The 15,353-nt window shown below is 32.0% G+C and overlaps 3 protein-coding genes across 3 annotated transcripts; all 3 read left to right on the forward strand.

Moving 5' to 3' along the window:
* The first annotated feature begins 1,576 nt into the window (after positions 1–1,576).
* On the forward strand, positions 1,577–4,720 carry LOC105563853 (venom allergen 3-like). Its single transcript, XM_012015804.1, has 5 exons — positions 1,577–1,814; positions 2,306–2,476; positions 3,837–3,918; positions 4,012–4,144; positions 4,436–4,720. Exons 1-5 carry the CDS (start codon positions 1,692–1,694, stop codon positions 4,602–4,604), a joined length of 678 nt encoding a protein of 225 aa, XP_011871194.1. The 5' UTR covers positions 1,577–1,691; the 3' UTR covers positions 4,605–4,720.
* An 818-nt stretch (positions 4,721–5,538) lies between these two features.
* Positions 5,539–9,136, forward strand: LOC105563852 (venom allergen 3-like). Its single transcript, XM_012015803.1, has 5 exons — positions 5,539–6,049; positions 6,381–6,576; positions 7,068–7,149; positions 7,302–7,434; positions 7,579–9,136. The coding sequence occupies exons 2-5, from the start codon at positions 6,565–6,567 to the stop codon at positions 7,751–7,753; spliced, it is 402 nt and encodes a 133-aa protein (XP_011871193.1). The 5' UTR covers positions 5,539–6,049; positions 6,381–6,564; the 3' UTR covers positions 7,754–9,136.
* Positions 9,137–9,669: 533 nt separating this feature from the next.
* LOC105563854 (venom allergen 3-like) lies at positions 9,670–13,265 on the forward strand. Its single transcript, XM_012015805.1, has 5 exons — positions 9,670–9,909; positions 11,352–11,522; positions 12,362–12,443; positions 12,541–12,685; positions 12,941–13,265. The coding sequence occupies exons 1-5, from the start codon at positions 9,790–9,792 to the stop codon at positions 13,110–13,112; spliced, it is 690 nt and encodes a 229-aa protein (XP_011871195.1). The 5' UTR covers positions 9,670–9,789; the 3' UTR covers positions 13,113–13,265.
* The last annotated feature ends 2,088 nt before the right edge of the window (positions 13,266–15,353 follow it).

Below are 15,353 nucleotides of genomic sequence, written 5' to 3' on the forward strand. Positions count from 1 at the left end.
TGTAGTATTTCGATATTTCAAGCGACGTTATTTATGTAAAATTCAACAATACATATAACCAATATTGTTTTGTTCATTAAAATCTGAAGAAGGCAAAAATTTGCATTTATTTTATGGTTATATGATTTTTAAAAAATAATTGTCACAATAAGAAATCATTAATTTTTTAGTAGGTATCTACTGTAAAGTGAAGTTAACGCAAAAAGGTAGGATTAAAGCTAAGACTCCATAGATGCGTTGAGCTGCGGCAACGCGTGCGGCAACGCAATGCGTTCGACTCTATTGGTGCGTTAAACAATCGTGACACCGCATTGACGGAATGAACACTAACCTCAAACATAGTACAGGACAGGATCTTACATGATGAATGATTAATTCATTCAGACTCTCACTAGAAGATTGATTAGAATCCGAATCCATATTAAAGAGATCCGTATCCACATATAACCTACGAGCGATTATGAGGGTTATGTTTGGCGGTTACCGTCTTGCCGCTGCGGCAAAATCAAGAAATTTTGATTTTAACGCAAGGTTGACGCAGGTGACTTGCGGCAGTTTTCTGATTGGTCCATATATCTGCCGCACGGCGTTGCCGCAGCTCAACGCACCTATGGAGTCTTAGCTTTACTTTGCAACCGTGATTGATCAATTCTTTACGAATTATTATTTATTACCCATTTTTCCGAGCTTACTACGTCGACATTGTACACCCAGTCTAAAGTTGCATAAAACAATGTAAACCCTGTGTCTTTGAGTTTATTTCGCTTTACAGTAGACACCTATCAAAAGATTAATAACATTTAAATTAAAAATAATAATTAAAAATATATAATGTTCACGACCTTCCTAAAATAAACAAGGAATTCTCTTTATTCGAAATCATTTACTGTGCATATTCGGTTTTCTATAATTTTCCAAACAAAAATAACGATTTTTTTTTAATTGGCCTTTTACAAACTTTGATCCCAAATAACTTCTAAACAGATAAACGGATAAAGGTATCAGTCTCCACCTTTTGCATAAAAAAAATTCTTTTATGTCCTTTCAAGCGTTGTATTATAATTTGGAAGATTCCAATTGAAATTTTTAAGTCGAGGCCCGCCTGATGCTGTCATTCTGTTGGGGAAGCAACCCTTCTAACCTTCTTAAAAAGGTAGCTCCTCGAAATAATCGAACACATGTTTCGCAATTTTTCGAAATTTTGAATGGTTTCCTCAATATAGGGAGTGGGTACAGACTTTAAAGGCACTTTGTATATAAAAGGTATAGTAAGTTATTACGTTTCAGTTCCGAGCCTCCTTATGCAAAAATATACAATAATAGTAGTAAAAAATAAATTGTCAGGTGCATTAACGCAATTATTCATTTTCCGGTAGACTACAATAAATAAAATAAACAATAGTACCAACAACACTTTACTATTTGTACAATTTGTGCAAGCAATGAGGTATGAGTAATGTTTTCTTAATGACGACAACCGTGAGAGAAAACATAGCACAAGAGAGAGAAAACAATACTCATGAATAACGTAGCATGCTAATGTGTATCGTGCTTATCAATTGATAACACATAGCATATAAATAGTAGTCGCTTTCTGTCAGTCCCGTTAGAAGTGTGCAAAGAAATTCGCGAGTAAAGCAACAACATAGCCGCGACTAAAAAGTCAGAAAATATCTAAACTAGAAAGAACTATGGCAGGAGTCTGCAATATTCTGTGTCTGGTTGCAATCGCGGTTACTGTTGTAACCGCGACCGATTACTGCAACGTGAAATCATGTACAGACAAAAGTAGTCATACCATGTGCAAGTATTCTGTAAGTAATTTTTTTCACATACATTTTTTTCACATCATAAGAATACAACAATTGCATTTTATATAATTACAGTCACGGAGTGTAAATATATTTTATACTCAGTTTTCTGTAATGTTTAAAAAGTATAAAAAAGAGCTGACACAAGCGTAAATTACGCGATTACTTCCTCATTATTTTTAATTTATAAACTATTTAAAAGATTAAAGGACCGATTCCATCTTCTTGGTAAGCTAACTAATAGTTAAATTATATGTCTACCTTCGTCTAATTTTAAGGAAGAACAAAGACATATACATAATTTAACTATTAAGTTAACCTACCAACAAATTGGAACAACCGGTCCTAAAACATTAAATAAATGTAAATAATATTTTGTCTATATGTATATGTATATACATTTTTTATAGAGAGCTACAAAGCTGTGTATATTATATGTATATCTGTATATTATAAATGTACTTACATAACTAATCCTAAAACTCACATCGTAGTCAGCATCACCAGCAGAAGCATGCAACCAATCGAATAATATTGGCCTTAGTAATGCTGACAAAAATGCTATAGTAGCTAAACACAATGAACTGAGACAAAAAGTCGCATCGGGTCAGGAAACCAGGGGACGCCCTGGTCCGCAACCTGCAGCGGTTAACATGCCTAACTTGGTAAGACTTTACATTATAACTAACAGTAGATTAATAATCCAAAAAATATTAGATAGAAGAAGTATACAGGGTGTACTAAAACCACCGGATATCCTTTTAATCGCAGATTCCTTAGAAAATTTCAAGAGGAAAATTCTAATTAAAAAAATGTCGAGGCTATGATAGTTTTTAAATAATAAGCGATTATATTTCACAAATGACAGGTCTGAGATTTCGCGCGCTCAGGCACGGCGTCATGACGAGTGATAAAAGTGTTCCTATGTGTTTCGCGAGCGAGCGAGAACCAAAGTCACCGTTTAAAACGGGACAGAAAATATTTGGGAAGACGATGATCCGGTTATTTTGAAAACTTGAGGATAAAGAGAGGCAGGAGACTAGATTGAATCTAACTGAAAATTCCAAGTTCACTCAGAATATCGGAGATCGACTAAATCAGAAGGATATCAAGTCTAATCAAGATGCCCATCGTAGTGAATCCCTCCCTTTTATTAATAAGACGTTACACAAAGTTAACAAAAGAAATGGTTAAAGATAACAAGAGGAACAATTAATTCAAGAATGAATCGGTAAGTCTGTTGTGAAAGTTGTCACTATGCTAAAAAGGGCGATATTCGTAGGAACACCTTTATCACTTGTCGCGCCGCCGTACCTGAGCGCGCGAAATCTCAGGCCTGTCATTTGTGAAATGTAATCGCTTATTATTTAAAAACTATTATAGCCTCAACATTTTTGTATTAGAATTTTTGTCTTGAAAGTTTCTAAAGAATTTATGATTAAAAGGATATCCGGTAGTTTTAGTACACCCTGGATAAGGGCAAAGACTAGACTAGGGTTGAAACCTTTGACCTTTCATTTGCCGGTTGATTGTAATTCCTACTGACAGAGCTGTCCAGACTCATTAAATTATAATTTACTTCAGAAAAAGAATTGTTGTTATTTCAAATTCTGATTATCAAATACATTGTCTCATAATTTTTTAAAATATAATTATTTTAGAGATCGCAATTATATTTCAGTGAAGATTAACATTTTCCCTCCGTTTCAAACCGCAGTAGATTATTATTTTCGGCTAAAGTCCCGTAGAGGACCATGAAATTTTCCTAGAAGTCACGAATCGTGAAAGTGTAAGGTGAATAAGTGATTGGCCAATGTCGTTATACTCGATTTTAGCGTCGTGACTCCTCTACATACATCTTAGCGTCAGATATGCGGGATCTTTCGAACAGCTCCGTATACAGATATACACGTACTATATGTTTATAGCAAAGCTACTCTCGGTGGGTTGCTAGTGGTTGCTACTTCCTTCCGAGAGGTGGCAATTGAAACATACAAAATATAATGTGCGTATACATTGTCTTAGGTTTGGGATGACGAATTGGCGATGATTGCCCAAAAGTGGGCCAATCAATGCAATTTTAGTCACGACAAATGCAGAAATTCAGGTAAGTACCGACTTATCTGATTATCTTTATAAATGTAAATTAAATTCATGAGTCATTAATTTATTTATTCACAAATAATACGTGTCATTACAGATAGATTTGCGGTTGGCCAGAACATAGCCAAGACAATGCACTCGGGAGAAAACACATCCAGTTTGCAAAGTATGATCCAAATGTGGTACGATGAAGTGGATAAGTTCGATAAAAATGGCGTTTCTTCATATAAGTAAGTATCTCTAATAATGGATACTTTAATCATGAAATATCTCATTTGTATAAGAGAAATAAATGGTATTATAATAGTAATAATTGTAATTGTTACTATTATAATAGTAATAATTTTAATTATTATTATTAATAATTTTAATTGTTACTATTATAATACCATTTATTTCTTTTAAATTAACATTACTACTATTATTAGTATTACTAATTATTATAACAGTAATAATCAAAAGTCTCAAGATTACATTATTGACATATTTTCTAATAAGTTTATAATATAATTTATTTATAGATTTAGTCCGGAAACGGGCCACTATACGCAATTGGTCTGGGCTACTACGACGAAGATCGGTTGCGGACGAATAATGTATAAATCAAATGGCTGGAATAACCATTTTCTAGTTTGTAATTATGGTCCAAGTGGAAATTGGATCGGTAACAGAATATATGAGAAGAAATAACTTCTGCCGATATGTTACAGATGTACCTAAATATAAAAGCTATCAGCATGAAAATTGTAAAAAAAATGCACCGAGGTTTTATCTTTAGAAATACATAATTGCAGCAATTATAATAATATATTGGTATTAATAGAAAGAAAGATAATTTCTTTCTCGCCTTCCTCTTTCTCTCTCGAGACTTTTTTCCTACTCTTTCATTTCCGCACTTGAAATCGTTTAATATTAAATTTTCCAACAAATATCAAATATATCTTTCTGATATAAGATTATAAAAAAATAATATTACATTATATTATACATATTTAATTGTCATTGTTAAAAAAATTAAGGTGTACAACGAATAAAATAATATAAATTATTTTTAATTCTAAAAACGGATTTTAATTTGCAATTATACGTATATGTATATTTATTTAAAGCAGTTATGCCTCTTAACGCTAATCTCAGTTATGTTTCGAAATTATAAAAGTAAGATAACTGTATGAACAATTAAAACACCTGTTCTACATCGTTTAATGGCATGATCTATATAAATTTCCTTTTTATCGATTGTATAACCAGTATTCTTGAACACATTCCTTCTTGAACATCTTTTATAAAAATACACAATTGTCAGTGACAATACATACCGCATGTCAGAGTGAAGTGCTGTCTCTCTTTTCTGTGTTACATAATATAAATTTTTTAATTCAATGTCAAATACGTCTTATGCACACATTACAATGTGAATGTTATAAATAGAAAAATTTTTTAAATTTATAATAAATGAGTATATGTTTCAGAATTAAACTTGGTACAGTTTTGAAAGAAATGAGTTAAAGGCAAAGAAATATATTAAAAAAGAAGCAAACGAAGTTGTATTGTATTGTTGAAAATTTTCCTAAGCATACGTAACAATGAAAAGTCTCCTAATTATTTAATTGCAGCTACTTTATTTGCACACATGTGCAAAAACACGCAATAAATAAGTAGAATGTTAAGTAAATTATAGAAGCTATAGTAACACAAACAATTTCTATTTTCCTCTCAATACTAAATAAAGTGAACGATAATATCGACAATATTTCTATACAAGCGATAAAATACGGTTTTCGCCATGAAAACAATCGAAAACTGGAGGAGGAAAGGAGACAATATTCGCGCAAGTGGTGAAGAAACTATAATGCTAATGGGTTATGCAAATTACACTAACTGATAACGCAATGTATATAAATTGTAACATTTTCTGTCCGCCTTAGTAGTTTGCCGAGAAATCGAGAAAGGTATCAGCAAAGCGGCGCCAACAAAAGTTGAATATATCGACTCAAAGAAGGATAATGGCAAGAATCTACATTCTTCTTTGTAACGTCATAATCGCGGTATTTACCATCGTAACCGCGACCAATTACTGCGACGTGGAATCATGCGTGGCTAAAAGAGCATTGCACACTATGTGCAAATATACTGTAAGTAACAGCAGCTATATTTTTACGAATGCAAAAACGATATCTTATCGGCGAGGTCTTGTGTAGAACCAAGTTATTTAAAACAAAGAAGTTTTTGATAGCGCCACAGTCACGCTTGCCAAAACATTTAAGGCATATTCCGTGAGATGAGTCAATCTATTATCTGTCACTCGTTCATTCGCTTGTTCGTTCAAAGGAATCTTACGCTTCTTGTTCCACACAGTCCTTCGAGCTTCACGTAGTTTCGTTTCTAATAGCTTTTTATACTCGAAGGAGATCCATCGATACTCTCCTTCAAGTAGTGAATTAATTCCACAAAATCATGTTGCAGTCATCAGAACCAGCGAGTGCATGCGGAAAATCATCTAATATTGATCTTACAATTAGTGAAGCTGACAGGCAAACTATAGTCGATAAACACAATGAACTGAGACGACGAGTCGCAACAGGTGGAGAGAAAAAAGGACAACTCAGGTCTGGGATAAAGAACTGGTCCACAACCCGCGGCGAAGAGCATGCCAGACTTGGTAAGACATATTTTATTACGGTAAATTAATAAATATAATAAAATCCCATAAGACATTGTTTAAATATATACAACCTGTATACTTGGAACAATTAAACATTTATTTACATTTTCTGAAGAGAAGTAAAATAGTGTTTTAAACTAACTACGATAGTTTGGTTGAAAGATTCAATTGTCTTTTTTCATATCATTATCTTCTTTTATATCAAGTAAGAATTGGCGTAGCAACAGCTAATATTAACCAACATTATTTCAATTGATTTTAATTCTGCAAAAGGTTAAAAAAATAGTTTTACATTTATCTATATACTTAAAGCAAAGTGCGTAAAATTATTGTAGATTTTCTACCGACGGTTTATAATTTACAAGAAAATTCGGAAAATAGAATTCTGAGTACTGTGGTTTATATGCTATGTAATACAACGGAACATATTTCAAGTAAATATTTTAAATAGTTCAAATTAAATATCAATGTGACATATATTCTCTCAGGTCTGGGATAAAGAACTAGAAGATATTGCGCAAAGGTGGGCTATTCAATGCGATTTCAATCATGACAAATGCAGAAATGTAGGTAAGTACCGAATAATACAAAGTTATTCAAAAGAATCTTACGCTCCTTGCTCTATACAGAACAGACGATAATTGTAAATCAAAGATACGATTCATCATGACTGATCCATTCACGATCGATCCATTTGATAGCAAATAATGTAATCATTACAGATAGATTTGAAGTTGGTCAGAACATAGCCCAAACGTCTTCTTCGGGAGAAAACACATCCAGTTTGCAAAGTATGATCCAACTATGGTACGATGAAGTGGATAAGTTCGATAAAAATAAAGTCTCTTCATATGAGTAAGTATCTCTTTGACATTCAATATTTTAATTACATATAGCTTTTATACGCACTGACAAATATGTTAAGATATAAAGTGAATCTTCAGATAGGAGCGAGACTTTCATACAAAAAGATGTCTATATAAAATAATCTATTTATAGATTTGATCCGAATACAAGCCACTATACCCAAATAGTCTGGGCTAACACAACTAAAATCGGTTGCGGAATAATAAAGTATACGAAGTCAAACGGCTGGAATACGAAATATCTAGTTTGCAATTACGGTGAAAGTGGAAATTGGATCGGTGAAAAAATTTATGAAATTAAGAAATAAGTTCAACCAATAGATTAAAGATGCAATATACATATTCATAAAAAGTAATAACACGAAAGAAAATGGGAAAGAAAATAAGAGTGGCAGTATGTTTTGTCAACATAGAAACAGATAATTGCAATTGTTGTAATAATATTAATAGAAAGCAAACCTTGTTTAAAAATGCTACTGAAGGTAACTATTTGTCGGAAAAATGCATTATGATGAAAATTCTAAACTATTTAACATATTTTAAACTATTTAAAAACAAGTTACAAGAGCATAAGAGAATGTGTACTGTAACAAAGACATTATTGACACATGCCGTTCCATTACAAAAAAAAACATTTTATATTTAATATCCGTAATTTGGAAGAAATTGTATTTTTATCAAACATAATGCATCAATCTTGCTACTAAAAGTAAAACATTAAAGTAAAAGAAGTTAAAGTTAAGTATCTGATGGAGTGAAAGAGAGAATAATACTGACGTAAAAAATGAGAGAAAAATTAATCACAATGCATTGAAATGAAATGTACATAGCAACATTATATGTAACTATTATAATTTTTTGTAAGAGTAGATACAATTTAAAAAATACTTTAGGGGAACACAAACAGTAACAAATACGTTATCATGTTATGTGTTGTTTTATTAACAAAAAAACACTTTAGGTCTAATACTTGTAATTTATAAGAAAATTGTAAACATTGTATATGTACTCCTATCAAATATACAGTATAAATGCGACTGAAGATCATTATTTGTCGGAAAAATGCATTATAATGATTCTAAACTATTTAAAATAATTTGAACTACTTAAAAAAACTACTTTAAAAGAACACTTAAGAGAATTCTTACTCTAACAAGGACAGCATTGACACATGCAATTCCATTGCAAAAAAAACAATTTACGATAAATACCCTTAATTTAGAAGAAAATTGTATTCTTATCAAACAATGCATCGACCTTGCACCTGAAACTTTAGCAAAAATACAACTCAAAATGTTCTCGTTAGATTTTCAATTTATGGTCTTGTTTTAAAAATAATAAATGAATTACATTTGAGTTATAGATTATATTGAAAGAAAAATATTGTAAAAAGTTTGACATTTGCTGTACAAATTGTACGCTATGTAAATGATAACTTCATTCATAAGCAAAAACAAATATGTACTGCTATATAGAATGATTTAGAAAATTGTTCACAATAGTTTTGAAATGTTGCTATAATATTGTTCAAACTATTACGCTCAAACTATTAGTTTACGCCTCTCTACTTATAATAGGACTAATTTAGACTAGAGTGACAGACGTAGCATCAATGTTACATTGAAAAACACGTACATTGTCATAATTTTACAATGGCCCGTTGTTGCATTTAATAAAAATATTTTGAACAATTTTTATATTTATTTTGTAATTCTTTAGTTCTACGATGCCAGAAATCGGTCCGAGATCTCGATCCGAGAAATACTTAGTCAATCAACTTCAGCTTTGCCAAGAACTGCAAGTTGATTGGCTACATACTTCTTGGTTCGAGATCTCGGGCCGATGTCTAGCATCGTAAACACAGGGCTTTATAAATGGTTATATATGGCTTTATATGGTTGGTTTAAACCAACCATATATTCTTTTTTTTCTAACGCATTCTCTCTCTCTCTCTCTATCCCCCTTATCTCAAACACTTTCTTGTATACCTTCAATATCAAATTTTCATATGAGATTTTCTCTTTAAATATGACTTTTTAATGAAAGACGAAAAATAATGACACATTTTTCCTGTTGTACTGTCTAACTATAAAAAATGAAGATGTGCAACAAATAAGATCATTTTAATAAAATAATTTGAATTTTCTTATTGTTAGCCTTTGCGCTTTCCTAGCATGGATCCTGATTGCCCTGCTCCAGCTACGACACTGAGATAATGCATTTCATATAAATGTTGCCGCGTTACATTAAGCTTAGTAGTTTATACGATAGTAGTTTATAAAGTATAAAGAAAGATATCAAGAAAGCGGCGTCATCAAAATTTAATAATACGCAAGAAAGGATAATGGCAAGATTCGGTAATATTCTATGTCTTGTTACCATCGCGGTTACTACCGTAACCGCGACTGATTACTGCAACATGAAGTCGTGTTCAGAAGGTAGTCACACTATGTGCAAATATCCTGTAAGTAACAATAACCATATACGCACTAATACAAAATAGTATTCTTATGATCAGTGAAGTACCTACTTTATAATATCTTAAAGATATACATATTTTTGTAGGTGATGTTTACATTATTTAATCTTGCAATTAAATAATTTTTAGAATCAAAAATTGGTCTAAAAGATAAGAAATAAGAAATGGTTTTATAAGTCAGATCACTTGACACGTTAAGTGCTTGCCGACTTATAAAACATTTAGCAACAAGAACTTTATATTAAATAATAAATTTCATATTTTAACCATAAGTGATATTTTCTTTACCAGTGATTAAATAACAAACAAGTAATATTATCTGACCAGAACTGGCCGAAATTTATTGCGAAAAATAATACCTCACCCTGACTAAGATCATAGTTTTCATAATAAATTTCTGCCAGTTCTGGTCAGATAATATTAATTGTTTATTACTTGTTTCACATTTTAATATTTATATGAATACAAAATATACACAATAATTATATAAAACAATATTAGTCCCAAATAATTACACCACACTGCAAACGGACGCGGCAACCATCCGGAAGCCATTACGACTGAAGAAGACAGCAGCCGCGAAAGCTTGAAAGCCAAGTCCCAAATAATAATTATATAGTTGAATGAACCGTACAATTAATTGCATATAATTCTTAACTTTTCAAAAGGAAAATGTTGAGAAATTAAATACATTCTTTACAACAATATACTATAACGCAACGATAAGAAAAGATACAAAATTATTGGCAATAACAATATCATGATAAGTTATATTATGATAAGATAAAATGTACATGAAAAATTTCATGATAAGGTTGATGCTACTGATGTTAACGATAACATTTTCAAATGATAAAGTACTTACGCATAGCATAAAAATTATAATCGTTCTTTAAACATTACATCATTCATTGAAAACTAATAAAGAGTATTACTTAAAAAGCTACGATAACGAAAAGTTAAGAAAAGCATCATGATAGAAATTTTTTTTATATTGCCATAATGGCAGGAATATTTGCTAGTGCAATCGGAACAGATTATTGGCATATGTAATAATATCGTACCAAAAAGAAAAGAAATTGTGTGATGTTAAGTATATCGCACGCGTGTACTAGCTACACTTACACTTAGCGCGAGACACTACCGTGTCTCGTGATCGTGAGTCAGACTAATTACACGTACATTTACCTTTACATACAAATATAAAGTTAAATATTTTTCTCGACTCATTGGAAATGTATAATGCATAAAAGAAATTAGTTTAGTTAAATTTTCTTTTTTTAGAAATATATGTCGTTGAGATTTTTTAAGAAACGTATTTAATTCATGTTAAGAGAGTACTTATTAGTTATTATAGCTAATTCTACAAATAAGCCAGTTCTACTAATTATAGTTAATTCTACAAATTCTACAAAATCATATTGTAGACACCAATACCAGCAAAAAGATGCGAGCCGTTGATCAGTGTTGGTCTCAATGATGTTGATAGAAAGGCTATGTTAGACAAACATAATGAACTGAGACGAAAAGTCGCATCGGGTCAGGAAACCAAGGGACGCCCTGGTCCGCAACCTCCGGCAGTTAGCATGCCAGATTTGGTAAGACATATTACATATTTTTATAGTAAATTAAAAATACAATAATCAACCAGATTAAACAAATTCATATACAATTCCTGTCCATATATAATTAACTTCGAACCATTAAAGTTTTATATTTTTAATTTATTATTATTTTTGTTTTATAAAGAGAAAAGTTTTTGCCTAATATTTCTTGATATTTGAAGGAAACTAGATTTTTTTCAACATTTACATTACATTATCTTGATAATTGTTTATCAGAGGGACAAGTGGTATAGGATTTTTTTACTTGATTTGGTCTCAAGAATATTCTGTTACAATAGTACCCACTTTTGTAAACATTTGTATACTTAAACTCGAAATAGATTTTAAAATCTTTAAGTTAAAATAAACTACATATAGTCATAGCAGATTCTTGAGAACAAATCATATTAAAAAATCCTGTACCACTCTTCTCTCTGACAATTGTCGAGATATCTTAAATTAAGTATTGAAAAAAACTTGGTAGTTTTTCAGTATTTCAGTACTAAGTTTTCTTGGAATATTTACAAAAATATTAAGCAAATAAAAAATGTATCACATAAAATTTTTTTAAATCAATCAATGGACAAAAGATGATACAAAAAATGGAAGATTCCATTTAAGAAAGTAGTGGTCAGAACATAGTTCATAATTGAAAGTGATCTTCCATTTTTATAATTTACAAACGAGTATCCAAGTCAAATAATTGCCACCATCTTTTGTTCCCTTCGAACCAAATAACTTTTATCTGAAACATTTTTTTATAACCTCGTGATATCGAGATATTTTTATTCCAAAATTAAAATGGAACACCCTGTATATTCTCTTGCAATTAGACTTGGGATAAAGAACTAGAAGATATTGCACAAAGATGGGTCATTCAATGCTATTTGGGTTTCGACGAGTGCAGAAATGTGGGTAAGTACCGATTTACACAATAGTGTTTATAAACACATTAATTATTTTATGACTTACAATCAGTGATCCACTTGTTGGCAAATTATGCGTTTTATAGACAGATTTGCTGTTGGTCAAAGCATAGTAAGTGTAAAAACTACGGGAGAACACCCGTTCTCGAACCCATCCAATGGAGAAATGGTTGAACGATTATACATGGATGTATATTTATTTGATAAAAATAAAGCTTCCTTGCCATATGAGTAAGTATCTCATATTCTAAGTACTGTTTATTTTACACATACTAGCAAATGTCGTAAGATATGAATTAATTCTTCAGATTGCATCAAGACTTCTTATATAATATAAAATATCTATGTATACATATATAAGAAATAATTGCACTTAAATAACATTAAAATTATACACATGTGCGCACACATGCAATAATATTGATTAAAATATCTGGAATTTATAATATATTTTTAATATATTTGTAAAATATAATTTCTTTGCAGATTTGATAAGTATACAATCTCCTATACACAAATAGTCTGGGCTAACACAACAACAGTCGGTTGTGGTCAAATGAGCTCATATTATCACGGCTGGAATAAGACGAAAATAGTATGTAATTATGGTCCGAGGGGAAATGTGATCGGTGATTTAATATACGAAGTGAAAGTTTAAACTAAAAATTAAATCTGATCGAGAGATTAAAGATGTAATACGAAAAGTAATAACACGCAAAAAGGAAAAGCAAATGAAACTTGCAATATGTTCTGTTAGATGAAACCGACAATTGTAACCATTATAATTACATTAATAAACATCAAAATAATATCTCTTTTTTTCTTTAATTGCTCTCTTCCTCCCTCTCCCTTTCTCCCCCCTCCCCCCCTCTCTCTCTCTCTCTCTCTAGCGAAGTGTCCTTGTCGTTATATGTTGCTACGTAGCCTTTTTACATGTAATATCCCACATAGCACGTAATATTCAAGTAATATCACAATAATATTACAATACTTCAATGCGATATATCCCATACAACACAAAAGCTTGCAACAACATTGCTGCAACATTGCAACATTGCATATTGCAGTGTAATGTTACATAGATATTGCAGAGATTATTTTATAATATTACTTTAGTAGTGTTGTAGCAATATTATTTTAAAATATTGATACAATTATGTTTGTAATATGTATATTGTTTCCTCATCTCGCTTTTATAGTTTATTAGAAATGACAAAACGCGCGCTTCGCGCGCGCAGTTTGTAGTTGGCCATTGTATTTTTTTAAGTATTTGTATATATGCAAAGAGAGAAGTAATTGTATGCGCAACGTCAATTTAAAATAAAAAGTAATTTATCACTCACATACCTCACGATTTTTCCGCAGTTGCCTGATGCCTCCTCCTCCTCTCAGATTGCCCTGTTGCACTCACACAACACTCACTCGCGAAAATCATCGATAACGCGAAATTTCGGTCACTCCCGTACGCGATGTAAAATACCGCGAAATGCACGAAATATTAATAACAAATATCGCGTAATTTTTTGTCATACAAATTACTCAAACTAACAACTTGCATTTTTTATTTGGAGGAATGGATAAATCACTTTTGAATTGGCGATATAAAACGCAACGCGAGCATCGGAAGCATAATCTGCGACAAAGTAGTTATTAGTCCGCAACGAAACGATATTTTACAATTTTTGTCATTCAATCTAATCCTCGAAATAAATTAGGTTAGCAAAATTCCCAACAATAAATAGTTGTTATTAATTGCAACAGTTAATCAAGCTAATTTTCGATTACATTTACATAATGTAACGACGTGCAATAAGCGACTTTCTTTACTTTCTGCTCGTTCGAGTTGCGAAGAACGACAGAGCGAGTTACAGCGCGAACGCCGAAGTCGTACAAATTTCTCTTTTCCTGAAATTAAACAGATTACACGACATCAATAGATAGTTAAAAGTGCGGTGCGTAAAGGAGATGTAATCGCGACAAAGTATCACGGTTTACATTCATATTTTAGATGAGTTAGTCTTGTGAAATATCTATGTATACATTGATAAAGAGCCGTCGCCTCAACACGCATTCGTTTCTCATTACAAGTTGTAGAAACTAAGTAATTAATCGCGGAACGTTACTTGTTACTGATAAAGGTGTACAAATCAATAGCGTTTTATCCATACATTCTTCGCGACCGAGCCTTAGAAACCGATAACGCAAAAGTAATAACACGCACGAAGTGACTCTCGCCACTGCTTGCCGGCTCGACGTTCGGCGAGCGAATGATAACGCGGCGACCTTCAAGTACACGATGGCACAAAAACATCGTACGTCACCGCGCCGAGGGAAAAATTAACAACCACGAACGTTGAGAGTTCGTTGTCCCGCCTACGAAATTGAAATTTTTATACTTAATATTTTACATTACTTTGTTCCGTGACTGTTGCTACGTTTTGTGTATTATTCTGCGGACTTATTGGTATTGATTAAATTAACTACTAACTCTGTTCAACCGAGAAAATGTTTCGAAACAAAAATCGTTGTTACTTAAATTCTAGTTACTAAGATTAGAGATTTTACCTCAATAGTTGGTGTATACAAATGTATATTTCTAAATTGCAAATCTTCATTTATTACGAATTTAAAAGAGAAGTGAAGCACACCGCGGTTCGAGAAAACATACAGGGTGAGTTATAACATTTGTCCACGAGCTCGTGAGAAGGTAGAACGGATCGAGATGAACAGAAAAGTCCTGAAACATTTTGCAATTTTCGCAATAGTTAACGAGAAAAAAATTATCGAAAATCGTCGTCTTTGCCCTGCCCACTGTCCAATTCGAGCGCGTAGCGAGATGTGACCGCACGGCGATCGATATTGCCAGGCGAGGGATGGGGACGCGAGACGCGGGAGCGGC

The sequence above is a fragment of the Vollenhovia emeryi genome, unplaced genomic scaffold (assembly GCF_000949405.1).
Source record: "Vollenhovia emeryi isolate VEMERY1.0 unplaced genomic scaffold, V.emery_V1.0 DF939170.1, whole genome shotgun sequence".
In the NCBI taxonomy this organism is placed as follows: Eukaryota; Metazoa; Arthropoda; class Insecta; order Hymenoptera; family Formicidae; genus Vollenhovia; species Vollenhovia emeryi.